The sequence below is a fragment of the Geotrypetes seraphini genome, chromosome 4 (genome assembly GCF_902459505.1).
Source record: "Geotrypetes seraphini chromosome 4, aGeoSer1.1, whole genome shotgun sequence".
In the NCBI taxonomy this organism is placed as follows: domain Eukaryota; kingdom Metazoa; phylum Chordata; class Amphibia; order Gymnophiona; family Dermophiidae; genus Geotrypetes; species Geotrypetes seraphini.
In genome coordinates, this window is record NC_047087.1 from 228,988,621 (window position 1) to 229,010,198 (window position 21,578).

Genomic DNA, 21,578 nt, shown 5'->3' on the forward strand with positions numbered 1-21,578 from the left:
TTGAGGTGTTCCAGAAAGAAGCCATTCAAACAGAAAAAGTTCCCTGAGCTCATAAGCTGATTTTGAGATCCAGGTATGTCGATGATATATATCTGGATGCAGCTTGTGGCAAAAAAAAAAAAGTGAAAGGTGGAAAGAAAAGTTCTGATCAAACCTGAACTCTGATGCCTAAGGATCCTTTCTGCTCCTGAAAAAGTAGCTGCACGTGAATTTCTTCAAACACCCATAAAACAAGTATAAGAAATATTGGCTTTTTGACAAGGTGCATGAGGAGGGTAAAAGTAAAAAATATATATATATAAAAAATACATTTTTAATAAGAGCGTAAGAGTAGAGAGAGCATGACAATTCCTCAGCGATCTATATATAAGACAGAAATTCAGAATGATTACATGACTGATTGAGAGCCACTGTTCTAAGATTAAATCATATTTGGGAAGCTTCTTCAAATATGTAATGGCATGAGCATGCCAATACAATTCATGGAAAAGCTCAATAACCAACATATATGAGAAGTGGCATAGTAAGGAAGGGGGCAGAGCATCCAGGGTGCCATCTTTGCAGGGTAGCTGGTGTCTCTTTCCCACAGACAATGGGGGAAGGGAGTTCTCTTAAATGCATGCCTCCCCCAGTACCTCTTTTACAGCCTTCACTGGCAGTGAGCAGGAACTTCTCCCCACTGCTCATGCTGGCCTCAGCCCTCCCTTTGACATCACTTCCTGTTCGCAAGACCATGTCAAAGGGCAGACTCAGCTGGGGCAAGCAGCAGATAGATCCTGCTTGCAGTTGGTGAAGACTAGAAGAAATATGGGATGGGATGTTTGGTGGGGTGGGATTGCTGGGTGCCTCTGCTCCAGGCGTCAATTTCTCTCGCCACGCCACTCTGTGAGACCATCTTTTGGAAAAGTGACAAATAACTAGAAACAAAAAAAATGGAGGTTCTAATGAATTCTGTTAAGAGAAGACAATTTGTATTTGGCAATAGCCAAACCCATGACATTAAAAAAATGGCCCTTTTTTCATGTCATGGGTCAATCTCAATATTTTAAATCCACTATTTAGTCACCTTTTTCCAGAGACAGTCACACATTTCTGTGCTGAGTAGAAGTCAAATCTAAAAGGCGAGCGGTACTAAAATGATAAAAGAAGTTCTATAGTCTGAAAGTAGAAAAATGGAATTATATTGTTTACTCTGACAAATGCATTCTTCAGTAATTTATTTTACAAGTTAACAATGAAATTCCTCAGGTAAAGCACTCTGGTAGGCAGGATTGTCCTGGTAAATGCATCTTTCTCTCAATGAACATTCTTTAGGGTAAGTATTTAAAAAAATACTGAGAAGAACTTACAGAGATAGAAGCAGTAGGGTCCAGTTGGTATTTGGTTGCAATGCCAAAACGAGTGCTGTTGTTGCCAGCTGACCAAGCCAGATTTACAGCTGTTTCAAGCTTATCGCTCACCTTCTGATAAATGGAGCCACCAAATTCTGACCCATCGTTGCTGTAAAATATTAAAACTTTTCAAATGAGAATGGCTTACTCTATAGAAACTGAAGTACAGAATTTACACAAATTTAAAAAAGCCTGCACTATTTTTCATGTGGGCGGCATTAAAACAAATAAGAATGAAAGAACCACCCCTATACATGCAGTTTTGAAAAACATGTATACTACCTTCATGCACTCAATTCTGTAACTATGTTACCTTGCATTAGTGCTGGACAACCCATCTGAACAGTTCAATTCATAGAAACAGATGGCAGATAAGGGCCACGGCCCATCTAGTCTGCCCACCGCAATGACCCTTCCCCACCTAACTCAGTGAATAGATCCCACGTGTCTATCCCATTTGGCCTTAAAATCAGGCACGCTGCTGGCCTCAGTGGAAGATTATTCCAGCGGTCAACCACTCTTTCAGTGAAAAAGAATTTCCTGGTGTCACTGTGCAGTTTCCCTTCCCTGATTTTCCACGGGTGCCCCCTGGTTGCCGTGGGACCCTTGAGAAGGAAGATATCTTCTTCCACTTCGATGCGACCCGTGAGATACTTGAACGTCTCGATCATTCAGAATTAGCATCTGTGCTTCAATACATGACACACTGTTCTGTAATGACTAAGGAGGATGAGGAATGTTATAAATTTAGACTAGGGCATCTCAACAAATCTCATTCCCTGAAGATGAAGTTTTCATGGAAATTTTGCAATTTAAAAGAAAATTTGCTTAAATTAACACATACTTTGGAAATACTATAGAGGACAACATTGGGGGAGAGTGTGGTGCAGTGGTTAAAGCTACAGCCTCAGCACTCTGAGGTTGTGGGTTCAAACCCAAGCTGCTCCTTGCGACACTGGGTAAGTCATTTAATCTCCCCCATTGCCCCAGGTACATTAGATAGATTGTGAGCCCACCGGGACACACACAAAAAAATGCTTGAGTACCTGAATAAATGCATGTAAACCATTCCGAGCTCTCCTGGAAGAATGGTATAGAAAATTGAATAAATAAATAAACAAACATTGCTTTGTTGGTATCCCATGGCATAGATTTTTTGATTCCTTAAGAGAAAGAGAATGAGACTTGCACTGCCTTTTGTGGTTACACATTCGAAGTGGTTTACATGTATACAGGTACTTTATTCCTTAATGCAGATTAAGGCCCAGTATTCAGCAGAAACTGAATATGAACCCCATCGAACTGAACGCCAAATGGGAATAAAGATTACTCTAAGAGAATATTAGGAGATTTAAAAAAACGGCTGAAACATGGGGACAAAGTCTTTGGTTTGTCTGGTTATTTTAGTTTCAAAAACTTCAACTACTCTCATTTTGAGCATACATCCTCTTCAAAGGTAGTAAAGAACTAGCAGCTACAGTACTGGCAGCTGGGGGCCTTCCCACCCTCAATTTTCAAACAAATCGTCATCAGAATCCTAGGACTCCATATTAGTATCACAGCAAGGTTAGGTGTTTGCTATTCTCCTCTCCTTAGAATTTATTGTTTGTGCGCATCCTTATTTATTCTTGCATTCCCTGACCCCACCAACTTTCAAACTTTTTTTGCCTCATTTCAGATAATAAAAAAATTAAACACACTCTAGAATTATACAGAAACAAACCTACAAATTACTATGTGTACAGTTAACATGTTCATTTTGTACAAACTAAATTTAGTGTGCTAACAAATGCACATCCCTATCCCACCCCAATTTAAAATGCACAATGTTAGCTGCAAAATTGCTACCTCAAAATATTATTTTAAAGCAAAGCAGCAGGACAAGAAATTTCTTGTAAATAATTTGGGTCATTTTAAAACCGAGATGTGCATCTTTCCTCACATACTGATACAAAACTTTTTCAGCTTTTGAAGGCTCCTTAATTATGCTGACAATTATGAACACAAATGTATGAACTGTGATGCAGATTCATATCGGCCCAGCAAGTGCTACCCTAATGCAAGAGAAAAAAAAAATAACATTCTTTATTGACAGGGGCACAAGTGACAAAACCAGATCAGAGAATTGAATAGAATCTGAATAAATGAGTTTTATATTACTCATAAGCAGCAAAATAGGGTGGGTCACAGAAGCCACGGCCCCATCAATATTTTATCCAATATAATATCAGCAGCTAGAGAGCTTGGGGACAGATGCTCTACTACTCCTAGTATTACTGGTTTAATATAAGCTTACAGGAATGTATCGTAATACATTTAAGGGACACTTTCTTTCACTTGTAACATTCATGAGAAATCTACATAATGATTTTAGTTCATTTTTTAAAAATATGGGACATTGTGGACTGCTTCTTTGGACTGTAGTTTGGATTTATAGACCTTAAACTTCAGGTACAAGATCCTTTATCCAAAATCCTGGGACTAGGTATAATTTTGGTTTTTGGAATTTTTTCAATTTTTGGAATGATAATTTAAATCAGAAAAAGAGACAGACCATAAGACTATAAAATTGCACCAAAATTATTTCAAAATAAGGCAACCATTAAACACTTCAAACATAATCCCTCCTCCACTGGCTGACATGTCTCTGGCTCAAATATTCCTGGAGGACAGATATAAAATAAAATATAGGAGTGCACATCCCAACAATTTCCATAGTCTTATTTTCCATGTTGTTTAGTAATCTGTACTCTTTTAGAAAGAGTATAAACAACTGAGGAAAAAGAGAGAGTCGCACTATTCACGAAGTCACTACCATCTAAAAGTCTAAAAGGGACCCAAAGAGTGCGTATTACCAAGGAAAGAGTCACAAAAATTAAACACTTCAAACACAAACTTCTTCCAAATTATGGTTCTGGAGCAATACCTTAAATGAAGCTTTAACATGCTTCAAGTCTTAGTCACAGACTCTTAGCCAAAAACATCTAACATGCATCATCTTCTGTCTAACTGGTTATCTGATGATGGTGCAGGAACAGTGGCAGTCTTCTTAAAGATTTCTTCCAGTGTCTTCGCTAGAAACCAGACGCCCCACCACCAGCAGCCGTCCCCTCTAGAGGATCCTGGAATTCCTCAAAAGGGTCCAGATCCTCATCCAGGCCGACATGCTCCTCCAACCACCACTCCTCGTCCCAAACCACCCTCAGGCGCTTGGATGAGGCAGGAGGAAGAGAGGACGCCTAAGGCATAGAGGGACGCAAAGCCACAGGGGTGCATAGGGAACCCCCCCTCCCCCTGAAACACCCTGGGTGCATGCGGGACCTCAGCTGCCTAAAAATAAGCTCTGCACACAGTAAAAATTAAATCAGGAGAAAAAACCCCTGGGCATCCCATGGGACTCCCTGCCACAGCAGGGGACCTAGCAGCAACCTGCCCCTGTTTTTCTAATACAGGGGGAAGATGACCTGAGGTTGCAGACAAAATGGAGGTGCCTGCTGTCAAAAATGGCGAAGATCCCGCAAAAAATAACCCTTCCAGGGCCTGTAGCAGCTGGGAAGCCTGAACTATCTCAACTGCTAAAGCAGGCAAGCCGGCATCAGCTGTGAGGGAATTTCTAGCCGAATCAGCAGTAAGAAAATCCTTTTTACCCTTACCGTCGGTGGCTAAGAAAATCCCTCTGTGGGCGATGGGGGAAGACCGGGCTTCCCCACTGCTCCCTACCGACTCGCGAGGCCTTTGCGACGGAGTTCCCTTGCTACCGGCACCTGCTGCCAAGGAACTTCCACCGCACTGGCCTGTAAACCGCTTGCATAGGCCGGCTGCAAGTGCCTCACGTCTGGAGCACAATGAACACTTTTTCCCTTGTAAAGTGCTCATTGCTCCATACGCGACCTAGCTAAGAAAAAAGTGCCGGTTAGTTGAAAAATACGGTAAAATACAGCAAATTTAAAGGGAAAGCAATCCTTCAAACTGGCACTACCTCAGGATTTTTTTTGACACAGAACAGACTTCACTTGGCTCTCAAATCAGTATGCCTTACCTGAACTAGGGACAAGACTTACTGCTGAGGCACCTCTACAAAAATGTTTGGGAGGTGGAGGAAAAAAGGGGAGGGACCCAGCACGAGACCCGCCGGGTGACACCCCTGAGGTTGGACAGACCCCCAAACAGGGCTCACTCAAGCTCAATTTGGCACAAAAACAGTGACTAGGATCCCTACACAAATTCCAACAGCCCTACCAAGGGTGTTGGGTACAGCTTACTCACACCTGCTGGAGACTGAAAGAAGACTGATAAGAATAGGGAGAGACCCCTATTATGTAATATTCCACAGTTTTGTTTCGGTCTTCACCTGCTCATCATGATAAGATATAACCCCTTTGTAAGATGCCTATGCCGGTTTGGAGAGTTGCTAAAGAAGAAATAAATATTGGATGCAAAGTCAGAAGGAAATGCAACCAGAGACTCATGAAATCACCAGACAACTAAGGTAGAAAAAATAATTTTAATATTCAATTTAGTGATCACAATGTGTCAGTTTTGTGATATTTATATCTGCTGTCTATATTTTGCTCTATATTTGTCTATTTTTCTATAGTTGATACCAACTGCATATTTTAGTCACCTGAATTGACCTCTTTGAAACCCCCTGAATATAAATGATAATTAAAATTTTCTCTGCATGCAGTGTGCTTTGTGTTTTTTAAATTTTGTGGTTACCATTATCTAATATAATAAAACCCTAAGCCGCACATGTGCACTCCCACCTGCGTGCATCCGTTTTCCATGAGAGGTAGGAGTGCGCATGCACGCGAATCTCTCTCTCTCTGGCCGGCAGAGAATCCGTACACGGGACTCCCTGCTCTTCAGCTCCTCCAGCCAGTGGCAGACCAAACAGGACCCAATCGCGTCAGAACTAAAGGTCGGCGGCGGCGGCGTCTTCGCTCCTCTCCCCGGCACACCTGAACCCCCGTTCAGCCTCCCATCCGACCCTACCTTCGGTTCCCGTAGTCCCTTGCCGCCGCTCCTCTTCTCTTCCCGCCCCACAGTCCCGACAAACGTCCTTACTCCAGCAGGGGCCGCAGCACTCTAAACACGCTGCTTCGCAGCCTGCTACTGCCCCGATTTGCTCTGCCCGACACGAAAACAGAAGACAGAAGAGGGGCCACGGAGAGACAGTCAAGGAGGAACTGGAGGGGGAGGGGGAAAGGGGGCTGTTTTGGGGGAGGGGTGTGCTGGGAGGCAGACAGCTTTGCTTGGGGGGGAAACAGAAGGGGGGCCACGGAGAGACAGGGAGGAACTGGAGGCCGAGAGGGAAAGGAGGCTGCTTTGGGGGGAGGGGGGGAGTTGGGAGGCAGACAGCTTTGCTTGGGGGAGGGAAGACAGAAGGGGGCCACAGAGAGAGAGTCATGGAAGAACTGGAGGGGGAGAGGGAAAGGGGGCTGCTTTCTAGCACCCGTTAATGTAATGGGCTTTAACACTAGTGTATTAATAAGATTATATTGTGTGTGTATGAAAAAATGGATGGAAGAAATTGCATTACAATTAGTACTATTATTATGGAGGTGGGGCAGTAGTACTCAGTTGATATTTGTAAGGTTCAAGGAGTATTTGGCTTGAAGTTGAGAAACACGGGTCTAGAACTAGTAAAACTTCAGTCCTCTTCCAGTTCAGCTTCTTTACAATGAGCTCTTGCTGCTTGCACAAAGTGTTATGAAAACAAATCACTAAATGTTTTTCTGGTTATCCTTGCTTTCTTGTTAGCATTAATAATCCACAGGTAGATGACATATGCCTTTGAAACATTGGGGATGCCTGCGGCATTGGTACATGCAAGAACAGTTACCCTGTCCTTAAAAACAGATGGTTCTTGCTCCTTAACTATTGTGTTTTTTGAGGAACACTGCTCCAGCAAAAAGCTGTTTCATCATTGTAAATTATTTCAGAATCAAGGTTTCCATCAAAAAGCCTTTTAGCAAATTCATCAATGTAACTTTCAGCTGCCTTGTAATCAGCAAAAACTTTTTCACCACAGATTTTGAAATATTTAACACCATGGCATAACATAAGAATTAACAAAAAGGAAACAAAAAACAAAATGAAAATGCCTTTAAACCTCAAAGGTGCTCAGAACCAATATATGGTAAGAAAGTGACCAAACCAGGGCAACAACCCCTGTAAGGACTTTCAAAGAGTCTATCATTGCACCATCCTCAAACAATAGAAAGGTATTTAAATTTTGGTGAGTGTCTTTTTATACCATTTTTCTTCTTTTTTCTAATAAATGTCCATTTAAAATGTCCAATGCTTAAGTGAAAACTATGATCCTCAAAATAGGCAAAACTTAACTGTGAGTTTAGGAAGCCAACTTGCTACAGCAAGTTGCCTATTTTGAGGATCATAGTTTTCACTTAAGCATTGGACATTTTAAATGGACATTTATTAGAAAAAAAGAAGAAAAATAGTATAAAAATACACTCACCAAAATTTAAATAACTTTCTACCGTTTGAGAATGGTGCAATGATAGACTCTTTGAAAGTCCTTACAGGGGTTGTTGCCCTGGTTTGGTCACTTTCTTACCATATATTGGTTCTGAGCACCTTCGAGGTTTAAAGGCATTTTCATTTTGTTTCCTTTTTGTTTTTGTTAGTTCACAGTCCTTTGGGAACTTTTTCTGTTTGAATTTCACCCAGTTGTTATATTGGGGACAACATAAGAATTGCCATAGTGAGACAGACCGAAGGTCCATCAAACCCAGTATCCTGTTTCCAATAGTGACTACCCAGGTCCCAAGTACCTACATAGAACCCAAGTACTGTAGTAAAACAGATTCTATGCTGCTTATCCTAGGAATAAGCAGTGGATTTCCCCAAGCCATCTCAATAATTCTTTTTTAGGAAATTATCCAAGCCTTTTTTAAACCCCGTAAGCCGATTTCACCACATTCTCTGGCAATGAATTTCACAGTTTAATAACACATTTTGTGAAGAAATATTTTCTCTGGTTTGTTTTAAATCTACTACTTAATAGCTTCATTGCATGCCCCCTAGTTCTAGTATTTTTGGAAAAAGTGAATAAGTGATTCACATCTACCCTTTCCACTTCACTCAGTATTTTATAGACCTCTATCACATCTCCCCTGAACTGTCTTCTCCAAGCTGAAGAGCCCTAGCTACTTTAGCCTTTCCTCATAAGAAAGTCATCCTAAACCTTTGTCACCCTTCTCTGTACCTTTTCTAGTTCCGCTATATCTTTTAGAGATATGACAACCAGAACTGCACACAATATTCAAGTTGCAGCGCTTCTTAAAATTTCTGCAGCCAACCTTCTGAATATTCACACTCACCATCAATCTTCAGTTCTTAATTGTATTTTTTGGCTTGCTTCATTGCCATCAAACCTGTCAATGACATGCATTCATACCTTCTTTGACAATCAGCACACAATGTAAATCTTCATTTTTTGCTCTATGCAATGTTTTCTGTTTTTCATTAATTTCTGGTCACTACTCTCATTGTAAAACTTCAACAACTGTTTCTTGAAGTCATATATACTCTAATGACCACTGTTCTTCTTTTATAACTCAACTTCTTTAACTCTTTTGTACTCTGCCTTGAACTGCAAGGTAATGGCGGAATAGAAATCTCTAATGTAATGTAATATATGGTTGTTCCTACACCATATAATTCAGCCAGTCATTATACAAACACATCATGATCAAGCTTCTTCAATACCTCAACTTTCTGTGCTATTGATAAAGATAAAACGCTTTCTTTTCTGATTTTCACTACTAAGTGAAATCTGCATCTCTTTGCTATTTTCCAGCTCTCCAAACATTTCTGCTTTTCAGTGCCATCCTGGAATCTGCAAATCTCCATTTTCCAGCCCTCCGACCTGAATTGTGCAGAGATCAGGAGAAAATGAATGCATCTGCACTGTTCAGCGTGTGTCACGTTGGGGAAATTAACTTCTTCTGGTTCACATCAAATTTCAGTTTTCAGAGCTTTACGGATAAAAGATCTTGTACCTGTACTAACTTATGTATTTAACATAACTATTTTTATTTTTATTTTTTTTTTTTACAAAACATAACTTTATTTTTCTTTACCGTCTTAATCAAAAGAATTCTAGGCGGTTTCCACAGAAGAGAAAAAATTGGACAATCAGTGAAATACAAAATAGTAAAAAATGAATATAACCTATTATATTAAAAAGACATTAAAATTTAAAATTAATGGAATAAAATTAATTATGTTAAAAATGAAAGCACAGATTAAGAGATAAATTTGTAGTATATGGTCACCTTCAACTATATGCATATAGGATAACCTGGATCAAGTGGCAGTCGCACAACATGGGCACAATAAGGTTCCAGCAGCCATGCATGTACAGCAATATGACGGCTACAAATGAGCCGAAAGAACCAACAGCTGTTTAGTATATTAAATCTGAACAAAAAATGTTAACAGGAGGAATGGTAAATGCACTGGAACTTTGAGGTAAGCATTTAGGGGGAAATTCTAAAACCGGCACCTAAATTAATTGAAAAATGCAGTTAGAAACAGAACTTCCCCCCTACCCCCCCCAGCAAGGATGAGGCGCCTACCAATGCCTAAATAAAAGGCACTGGAATTGTACCTACAAAAAAATTTTAGGCTGCTGAACACCAAAGTAGGCATGGTCAATGCCAAAAGTGGAATTAGGCGGCCTAATGTGCCTCTGTGGCCACGAGAAAGGCGGTTGATATGTAGGCCCATAAAAACCTAGCCTACATTTCAGTCACTATCTTTATCATTAGACTGCAATTTGCAACCAGCTGATTGTGGCAGGGGAATTTCCCCCGGTCAGCAGAGTCGGCAGGACTCGCTGAAACCGCGGTTATGGGGAGTCCTGCAGGCTAAGCTGATAGGGGGAAATTCCCCTGCCGCAATCAGCTTAGCTGGCTGCGGTGGGCAGAAACTCTCCACCCCCGACATCAGCAGGAGGGATGCCTACTCCCTTCTGCCTGAATAACACCCCAACACAACCCCCCGACATCGGCAGGAGGAATGCCTACTCCCTCCTGCCTGAATGGAGTTATGTTCCTATTTGTATTATCTAGAATACTCAAAGGCAGAAAATTTTTAAAAAATGAAAAATTCTGAATCCTATAGGAGAATATTTTCCAGCAACATAAATAAAAATGCAAATATTCAATTCATTAAAAGGTTCTGTAAAACCACTCACTAGTGCAAAAAGTGACATGAACCCTCAACTGGTAATAGTTTCAGTTTCCTACCAAAGTTTATTTCCATTAAACTCGTAACACTTACATATTAGTATGTAGTTGGAAATCTCCTGTTTTGTAACCCACAGAGAAATTATTCCTTGTCAGCCTGGATTTGGCACTGTCAAATGTCATCTGATAACCGGCCAGCCAGCCTTCATAAGTGACAACGCCAGACCCATGGATGGCTGGGCCAGCAAAGTCAAAGTCAACATCACAACCAAGATGTACATAATCACGTTTGTAAGCAGTCTTGATCTTGCCACTCTTCTTGCTGAGGGAAGGAGAAAAAACAAAAACATCATACTCTGGAATATGCTTAAGACACTGTAGTACAAACACTAATGCTAAAGCCAAATGAGGCTGGGAATGAAAGCAGTTGCTCAAGACAAGTGTCACATGCATAAATCACGTGACTGCTCAAGCCACCAAACTGAAATTTTTTCAAGTTTCCAGGAAAGCCTATAACCCTCTTAAGTTCTAACACACAGATTTTTTTTTTTTTTTTGAAGGGGAGAGATGACAAAGTGTTTGTTACCGATAACTACAGTCTTCAAAGAACACATCTGTTACAGGCAAGTAACTTTGCTTTCTCTGAGACCAGGAAGCTGGGATGGAGGGAGGGAAGGAATAGAGAGCCAGACCTCTGGGGGAGGGAAGGGAAGAAGAAAGGAGGAGACCCTGGCAAGCGAGATATCAGAAGACAACCAGACCTGGGACCACAACATATATATATAGTTTTTAAATAGAAACTATATAAACAAAAGCAAAAAAGGACTATAAACAAGACAAAAGAAACACGAAGCAGGAAGGCAACACCAACTAAACAGAGTCCAGTCAAAAAGAGACTTCTTCGCTCTGCAGAAAAAGAACTCAGGTACCATGAGCGAGCGTCGTGCGGGAAGGCATTCGCACATGTGTTGTGCGGGTAGTCGCAAAGTTTCTTAAAATTTAGCGACAGTACACTTTTCATACTGTCCATACCAGGCTCTGTTGATGACATCACCCATATGCGAGAATATGCTGCCTAGGATAACAGGGCTTTTAGCAGCATAGGAATGTGAAGGCACCACGCTTAGATTGTTACTAGTTTTAAATTTGTTTTCATTGCGTTAGCAGGAAGGGGAAAGGGCAAGATGCTGGTCTGTGAGGCAGGAGGAAAGATGCTAGATGAAAAGGAAAACATGCAGGACCTGTGTGGGATGAAAACAGAAGGAAAGATGCTGGACCTGGAGGGGAGTTGGGGGCAGAAGGGAAGAGTGTATGCCACTGAATATTGGAGCAAGAAAGAATTTGCCAGGAGGGAAAGATGGGGAAGAAGAGAGAATGAAAAAAGATAAGAGGGGTGGAGGTTTGAGGAGGGAAGAAAAGAAATGAGAAGCAGAGAATGACACGGGGAAAAATTATTCCCCGTCCCCATGGGAACTTATTTCCCATCCCCGTAAGAGTTCTTTTCCTGTCCCTGCCCCATTCCTGCAAGCTCAGTCCTCATCTGCACAAGCCTCAAACACTTTAAAATCATAAGTGTTCAAGGCTAGTGCAGTTAAGGCAGAGCATACAGGAATGGGGCAGGGACAGCGACAAAACTCATGGGGACGGGACAGGGAAATTGCCTTCCTGTGGGGACGGAGACATTTGTCCCTGTGTCATTGTCTAATGAGAATAGGTGAATGGGAAGGACAAAAGTTAATAGATCGAAGGAGAGGGTAGTGGAGATGGGTGAACTGTGCAAAAGGCAAGAGAGGCAAGGATCAAGGGGTATGTGAAACACCAGGAGAGGAGAGGAAGGAGTATAGGTAGGATAGAAAAAGGAAAAAAAAAAACCCAAAAAACTTATGAGCATAAAGAAAGGATGAAAAAAACTAGAGAAAATGAGTAATGAAGGAAAAAATACTTAATCAAAAGGAGAGGAAATGTGGGAAAAATGCAATAAATTCATACAAAAAGCTTAAAGAAATGAAAATAAGTGGAAAAAACAAAGGAAAACAATAAAAATATTAAAAATATAAAGGAGTTAAAATGTGTTATTGTAGCACTCTGCTGCAACTATGACTAAACAGTTATGAAGGCTGAGCCTGGTGGCAGCAGACCTGGGAAGACAAGGAGGGATGAGACATAAGTGATGGAGAGAAAATTTATGGTTGTCATTCTAAGGGGAGGGAAAAAGAGGGAGTAGATAAATCCTACCCCCATTTGAGTTTCCAACTCCTTGCCCCTCTCCCCTCCCCAAACAGGCAAACAACTGCCTGTATCCGATTCAGAGAAAAATGTACCCTCGAACTCCTCTGATAAATTTCTACCACTTCAAACTACTAACAATAAGGAAATCTTCACTTCAGAACTATCATCTTTTTGTCTGTTGTAGATAGCACCAGCAGCTCTTTTCACTCACCACATACTGAAGACAGCCAGTGGTTGACAGATTCAGAAACAGAAGAAAAAAAGCTGTATGTACCTGAGCTTTATCAGTTTATTATCACTTTTAGCAAGTCACATCACTTTTACCAAGTCACAGCCTTCCATTGCATCAAGCACTCACTCAGATTATACTCTTTTGTATAGAATCATCTTTCAGCATCCAGGTTTAAGATGCTGAATAAAAATGTCTAAATCACAGCTGGAGAAATCCTACTTTTAGAAACAGAATCAAGTGTGAAAAAAGAAAATGAAATCTAACACACTTACCCTGTGTTGGGTGAAAATGTAGTGTCAAATGTGAGCTTCAAACCTTTAGCAACCTGGTTAACATGGAGAGAAAAAAAGCTTCCGTTAAATCATATTTTTTTAGATTATTTATGTGAAACACTAATACCAGTTGCCTGGCCCAGTCCTATGACTTAGCATCTGAGACATGCAAGAGTTACTGGTTTAAATTGCACTATTAGTGCTTGCTTTTCTGGACAGAAGGTGATAAGAATCTGCAAATGAAAATTCAAGCCACCAGATCAGATTGTACCAATTTCCAAAAAGCTGGAAGAAATAAAGAGGAAAAGGGGGGGAGGGAGAGTTACCTGGTCTTCAATTGTGATTTCTGTTCCCAGAGTGTTATCAGTGTTCCATTTTTCTGTGAAAGTCAGACCATATTCTGCCCATTTATATTTTGTCTCCAAACTACCATTAACTTTGCCAGTATCTGTGTTTGATGAACCAGATGTTGTAAATTCCTTTAAAAGAAAAATAAGTCACACAGTATTATTACATTTTGGTTTTGTGCACCCTGTCTTATGGGGAAAAAAATGCTGCTTTTACCTACGGGTCCTGCATAATAGAGGGCCCTCAGAAAATGGCATTTTTCCCAGCTCTGCCTATCTGAAGACTTCCTTCTAAATAAAGTAGTGAGCTGCACAACTGCCTCCTTCCTCAACCCAGAAATGGAGCCTGAAAATGAGTTCAGTAAAAAGGAAGTGGGGCAGAAACATTTTAAAGTGAAAGAACAGCATGAGCAAGAGAAGGAAATGGAGAGAAATGGAGCCTGAAAATGAACTGTAGCCAATCGGGGAATGGCGCCGGCCCAGGCAGGAATGCAAACAGCATATGCCAACCTTCTGCGCCGCTCTGCCCAAACTGAAGAGCCATCAGGTGAGAGAGACAAGCAGAAGCACGGAAAGGGGACTTTAAATGAAAGGTACTGGGAGGGGGGGGGGGATATTCGCTCCATAAGACATACCCTTATTTCCACCCCCTTTTTGGGGGTAGAAAAAGTGTGTCTTATGGAGCAAAAAAATACGGTATTTAGCTAAAAAAAAACAAACAAACCTTGTTTTACACAATAGAAGGTAAATTGGCAGACCAGATAGACCATAAGTACCAGACAGTGGTGTCCTTAGGACTGTCGAGACAGAAGCATCCTTTGTGACAGTTTAGATTCGATTAACCCCTCCCTTTTACAAAATCGTGCAATAGGCCGGTGTACTAAATGCTCTGCGTTGCTACTAGAGAATGACACGGGGACAGATTTGTCCCCATCCCCACAGGAGCTCAATTTCCCCATCCTTTCCCTGCGAGTTTGTCTCTATCGCTGTCCCTGCCCCTTTCCTGTAAGCTCAGCCTTAACCGCACAAACCTTGAACACTTATGATTTTAAACTGTTTGAGGCTTATTCAGATGAGTACAGAGCTTGCAGGAATGGGGCAGGGACAGGAAAAGAACTCGCCAGGATGGGACAGGAAAATGAGCTCCCGCGGGGACGGGGAAAAATCTGTCCCCGTGTCATTCTCTAGTTGCTATGACTTTCCTATGAACATCAGAGCAGTGCAGAGAATTCAGCACACCGGTGCTTAAAACCTCTTGTGCTGTTTTGTAAATAAAAAAGGGGGGAAGGTAAAGGAAAGAAATTCTTGATCCTTTTGTATAATTTTGTTTGGGGGCAACATAACTGAAAATGGAAGGAATGAGATGAAACTTGGGAGAAACCTGGAAAAAGAGAAGTTTGAAAATGGGCCAAATCAGGCTGGGGATTCCAGAAAAATAAGCCCCTTTAAAGAAAAGGAGAAATACAAGAAAGTCCATGTACACTGCTAAGGGAAAGGGAGTTCCTATTTCAGTTGCATAATAAATTAGTGAAATGTAGCAGTTTATCTGTATCCTGCATATGTGATCAAGGCCAGGTGTTCTGGTAGGAATGAATGTCAAGAAGCATTATTGGTGTCATGGCCCCAAGTGGGAAGATATTTGTCAGCTCTCCGTTAACCCTTTTGGACCTAAAATGGCCCTTGCTTAAAAATTAGCGAAAACCACTGCTCTAGCATATGGTTGGTATATTTACCACTTATAATAGATTCACTTGATCAGATCAGTGCATATCACTACATTTTCTAATTCAGAAAAAGGCCCCAGAAAAAGAGCCTACGCACAGCCTTATCATAGACCAGAGTGATCCGCGTAGTTTACACTGCTCCAAGTCAGTAGTGGACTTTAAGAAGCAGTTGAATGTACTTAAAAATAAATTTCTAAAATGTGGTTACCCCCCCTAAAGTAGTTAAGGCGGCATATAAGACAGCATACTTTAATCATCGTGACACTTTACTTACCCCTAGAGCAGATAAAAAGTCTCAGTTGGATGGTAAAGTTTTAACATGTGTACTAACATATTCTAGAAATAATTATCATTACTTAGGAAACATTGGGAAATGTTTAAAATATCAGGAACATTCCAGGATTACGATTTGTGGATAGCGTATCACAGAAATCGGAAAGAAATTTTATGTCTTTCGATGCTTCCCAATATTAATATTAACAGAGAGATATATTATCAGGGTCATCGAACATGTGAAGCTTGCCAAATGTGTACGAACATGTGAAGCTTGCCAAATGTGTAAAATAATGTTGTGCACTGATAGGTTTTGTAATCCAAGAAATAAGAGAGTATTTTTTAAAATATAACTGATTGTAAAACCCAAGGGATAGTGTATATACTTAAATGCCCATGTGATCTCCTTTATGTGGGCCAAACGTCTAGAAAATTTAACATCCGCCTCACTGAACATAAAAGTAATATTAAAAAAAAAAAAAAAAAATCAGAGAGTTGGTGCCCCATTGGCAAAACACTGCATTGAAATGAATCATGATTTTTGGTCATTGAAAGCTGTAATACTAGAAGTTGTCAGCAGGGGAAAGAAAGGAGGCGATTTCAGACGGTATTTGTCTCAACATGAACAAAGATGGATCGATCGTTTGGATACACTGACTCCTATGGGTCTTAACAAAAATATAGAATGGCAGCATTTTTATTAAATGTTTGTAATGTAATTTGTAATGTAATTTATTTCTTATATACCGCTACATCCGTTAGGTTCTAAGCGGTTTACAGAAAATATACATTAAGATTAGAAATAGGAAAGGTACTTGGGGGTAGAAAAAGTGTGTCTTTTGGGCAAGAAAACTCTTATACTGTCTATCTCTTACACTGCTTTACTATTATATGTTAATTTTTCCAATAAGAGATCAATGGGAGGAGTTACGCTGAATGAATATGTGGTATGTCATTGAGGGGGTATAAAATAAACGCCGTTGCCATTTTGTTAATATGTGAGAATCTCTGACAGTCGCGAGTAGAAACATAAGTAATGTCCGATTTAGTTGGTAAGAAAAGTATAGCTAGTTAAATAATGTTTATACTTTTATCTATAGATACCTTGATGCCTTATTTGTGGCCCTGAAGCAGCAGCAAAACTAATTCAGCGAAACGCTGGCCTGCGTCAGCATAACAGAATAATACTGATTGAGAGGCATAACAGTGACTGAGATAAGTAATATAACTGTCAATTTTCTCTTAGTAAAGGAGAAGTGCATTTCAAATGTTTCTTGCTTACTTGGGAAAGAAATCAAAAGAAGCTTTGGGAAAGAAATTAAAAGAAGTTTAGAAGAAATAATGAAAATTAAAAGAAGCCTAGAAGAAATAATGAAAGTAGTATCATTTTAAGAAGATATTTAACTGAGATATAAATTAAAAATTTGAATAAAATATTCAGGTTTTTGTGGCCGATGACTGGAGCTTGGAGCAGTGTAAACTACGCGGATCACTCTGGTCTATGATAAGACTGTGTATAGGCTCCTTTTCTGAGGCCTTTTCCTGAATTAGAATAAGAAAATGTAGTGATATGCACTGATATGATCACATGACTATCATAAGGGGTGTTATATTGGATATTTGGATCACTTGGGTTGATATTTTTCTTTAGTGGTATATTTACCACAACATATGATATGTTATTTCCTCAGGTCAATGGATGCACTTGTAAGTCAGTAAAAGGAATTTGAACCGAGTACAGAAGTGGATAGGGAGCCAATTAAGTGACCTAAGGAAAGGGTAATACGAGTATAGTGGCTCTGGCAGAATATAAGGCGTGCAGCAGAATTTTGAATGGATTGAAGGGGGAGTGTGGAGATAGTTGAGTGAAAAACCTGAGAAAAGCAAAGTGTAGTAGTCTAAGTGAGAGGTGACAAGAGTATGGATAAGGGTTTTGGTTGTGTGCTCGGAGAGGTCAGATTTTGGTAATATTACAGAGGAAGAAGAGACGGGCTTTAGCGATTTGTTGAATCTGAGCGGAGAAGGAGAGAGAGGAGTTAAAGAGGACTCCGATGTTGTGAGCTGATAGGACAGGAAGGAGACTTGGGAAGGGGGGTGGGGGGGACTGAAGAGGTGGGTTTAGGCAGAAAGATAATCTTGTTGAATATTTTATGTTCCTTCACACTGGAAGCCAGAGTATGTTGTGTAGATCAGTGCAGTAAAATAGGAGATTCATACTGAATGTGTGGTCATGCTATTTAGTAACATTCAATAATTTATCTACTTTCTAAAGTAACTAGGTTATGCTCTAGTTTGAACGCTATCCCAGCTTGAAAATAAGCCCGACTGCCAAAAACTCCCGACTGCCAAATTATAAAGAATGCCAAAATATTAAGAATGCTGGCATTGATATGGTACCTTTAAGCACTATAGGAAATAAAGACCATCACTGCCAATTCTGCTAAAGTAGGAACTAGAGTCAAGGCCTGCATGTCTTTTTTTTTTTTTAAATCTTACTTACTAGCCTTATACAGTCATGTGAAAAAATTAGGACACCCCATGAAATATTCAGTTCTTTCTTTTTCACATGACTGTATGTATGCACTAGATTGGAGGGGGGGGTTCAAGCTTGAATGAACAGAACTTCAAGGCCACAGATGACTCAGTTATGCAGAATGGTCAAACTATCTCAAAAATATGTTTGTATTACTATTTATATGACACTCTAGAGCACGATACTGAACAAGTTACACATAGCTACAAAGAATTCAACTACTTCTGACAAAGTGATGGGGCCGGATGGTGTACTTCCAAGGGTGCTGAAGGAACATAAAAATTGCCGCTGCTGGGTCAGAGCAGTGGTCCATCGTGCCCAGCAGTCTGCTCACGCGGTGGCCCTTTGGACAAAGACCAGTGTCCCAACTGAGACTAGCTTTACCTGCGTATGTTCTGGTTCAGCAGGAACTTGTCTAACTTTATCTTTATCTTGAATCCCTGGAGGGTATTTTCCCCTATAACAGCCTCCGAAAGAGCGTTCCAGTTTTCCACCACTCTTTGGGTGAAGAAGAACTGCCTTACGTTTGTACGGAATCAATCCCTTTTGAACTTTAGAGAGTGCCCTCTCATTCTCTCTACCTTGGAGAGGGTGAACAACCTGTTTATCTTGATTGTTTCTATCATGTCCCCTCCTCTCAGTCTCCCCTTTTCAAGGGAGAAGAGGCCCAGTTTCTCTAATCTCTCACTGTACGGCAACTCCTCCAGCCCCTTAACCATTTTAGTTGCTCTTCTCTGGATCCTTTCGAGTAGTACCATGTCCTTCTTCATGTAAGGCGACCAGTGCTGGACGCAGTATTCCAGGTGAGGGCGTACCATGGACTGGTACAGCGGAATGATAACCTTCTCCGATCTGTTAGTGATCCCCTTCTTAAATCATTCCCAGCATTCTGTTTGCCCTTTTCGCCACCGCCATTGCGCAGACAGCTTGACTTGTTGACCAGTACACCCATGTCACTTTCCTGGGGGGTCTCTCCAAGTACCGCACCGGACATTCTGTATTCGTATATAAGATTTTTCTTACCGACATGCATTAGCTTACACTTATCCACGTTAAACCTCATTTGCCATGTCGGGCCCATTTCTCGAGCATGTTTATGTCACATTGCAGGTCTTCGCAATCCTCCTGCATCTTCACTACTCTGAATAACTTCGTATCGTCTGCAAATTTAATCACCTCACTCGCTGAACCAATTTCCAGACCGTTTATAAATATGTTGAAGAGCACGGGTCCAAGCACCGAACCCTGTGGCACTCCACTTGTGACGCTTTTCCAGTCCGAGTATTGTCCATTTACCCCCATCTGTTTCCTATCCGCCAACCAGTTTTTAATCCACATGAGTATTTCACCCTCGATTCCATGGCTTGAAATTTTTCAAAATAGTCGTTCATGCGGGACCTTGTCGAACACCTTCTGAAAATCCAGATATACAATATCGACTGGCTCGCCCTTATCTATCTGCCTGTTTACTCCCTCGAAGAAGTACAGCAACTTCATCAAGCAAAATCTCCCCTTGCTGAAGCCATGTTGGCTGGTCCTCATCAGATTGTGTCTGTCAAGGTGATCAATGATGCGGTCCTTTATCAGTGCCTCTACCATCTTTCCTGATACCGAAGTCAGACTCACCGATCTGTAGTTTCCCGGATCTCCCCTCGAACCTTTCTTGAAGATCAGCGTGATATTCGCCACTTTCCAGTCTTCCGGAATCCTTCCCAATTTGATCGACAGATTGGCTATTAGTTGAAGCAGTTCAGCTATTGCACCTTTCAGTTCCTTGATTACCCTTGGATGGATGCCATCCGGTCCCAGGGATTTATCGTTTTTGAGCCTATCAATCTGCCTGCCATGCTGACTGACCTTTTCAGTGCTTCTCTAGAGTCAGGAGTGGTACCGGAGGACTGGAGAAGGGCGGATGTGGTCCTTCTGCATAAAAGTGAAAGTAAGGAATTACAGGCCAGTAAGTCTGACTTCTGTGGTAAGCAAATTAATGGAAATTATTTTAAAATAGAATGGTGAAGTTTCTGGTATCCTGTGGATTACAGGACTGTAAGAAACAGATTCACTAGAAGTAGGTCTTGTCAGATAAATCTTATCAATTTCTTTGACTGAATGACCAGAGAATTGGATATAGGGAGTGCGCTAGATTTGGTGTATTCAGATTTTAGCAAAGACTTTGACAATGTTCCACACAGACGTCTAATAAATAAACTGAGTGCCCTTGGGATGGGCCCCAAGATGGTGTGCTGGGCCAGGAACTGGTTGAGTGGAAGACAACAGAAAGTAGTGGTCAATGGAGATCACTCTGGTTCCTCAGTGGTGTGCCTCAAGGTTCTGTTCTTGTGCCTGTTTTTTTAAACATTTCTATAAGCGATATTGCTGAAGAGCTGTCAGGTAAGATTTGCCTCTTTGCGGGTGATACCTAAATCTGCAATAGAGTAGACACCCTGGATGGTGTAAATAACAAAGAAAGACCTAGCAAAGCTTGAAGAATGGTCTGAAATTTGGAAGCTAAAATTTAATGCTAAGAAATGCAAGGTCGTGCATTTGGGCTACAAAACCCCAAAGGAACAGAACAGTTTAGGGGGTGAAGAACTTATGTGCACAACAGAAGAGTGGGCTTTGGGTGTGACTGATGATCTTAAGGTGGCCGAACAGGTTGAAAAGGTGACGGCGAAAGCTAGAAGGATGCTAGAGTGCATAGGAAAAGGTTTGACCAATAGGAAAAAGGAAGTATTGATGCCCTTGTATAGGACTCTGGTGACACCTCATTAGAATATTGCATACAATTTTGGAGACTGCACCTTCAAAAAGATATAAAAAGGATGGAATCCGTCCAAAAAAAGGCTTCTACAATGGTGCGTGATCTTCATGATTAGGCTATGGGGACAGACAAAGATCTCAATAGGTATACTTCGGTGGAAGAGAGGAGATATGATAGAGACGTTTGAATACCTAACGTGTAAATGCGCATGAGTTGAGTCTCTCATGTGAAAGGAAGCTGTGGAATGAGAGGGCATAGGATGAAGTTGAGAAGTAATAGGCTCAGGAGTAATCCAAGGAAATACTTTTTTACAGAAAGGGAACAGTCTCCTGGAAGAGGTGGTAGAGACAGAGACTGTCTGAATTCAAGAAATCGTGGGATATGCACATGAGATCTCTTAAAGAGGAAGAGATAATGGTTACTGTGAATGGGCAGACTGGATGGGCCATTTGGCCTTTATCTGCCATCATGTTTCTATGTTTCTCTGAAGGAATTGTCTTCAAAAAAGAAAAAAAAAATAGAAATTCTGAAAAGATAACAAAGAAGTGCTACATGATTGCCAATACCAAGGCAGTGGAGTCTATACATCGAACCAACT

At 40.9% G+C, this 21,578-nt stretch overlaps 1 protein-coding gene across 1 annotated transcript in view; it reads right to left on the reverse strand.

Annotated features, from left to right (window-relative positions):
* Positions 1 to 21,578, reverse strand: part of VDAC2 (voltage dependent anion channel 2) — a 48,303-nt gene that overhangs the window by 14,585 nt on the left and 12,140 nt on the right. Inside the window, exons 4-7 of the mRNA XM_033941475.1 lie at positions 13,669 to 13,821; positions 13,343 to 13,395; positions 10,704 to 10,931; positions 1,350 to 1,500 (exon numbers count right to left, since the gene is read on the reverse strand). Coding sequence (XP_033797366.1) covers positions 1,350 to 1,500; positions 10,704 to 10,931; positions 13,343 to 13,395; positions 13,669 to 13,821 — 585 coding nt within the window. The remainder of the gene's footprint in view (positions 1 to 1,349; positions 1,501 to 10,703; positions 10,932 to 13,342; positions 13,396 to 13,668; positions 13,822 to 21,578) is intronic.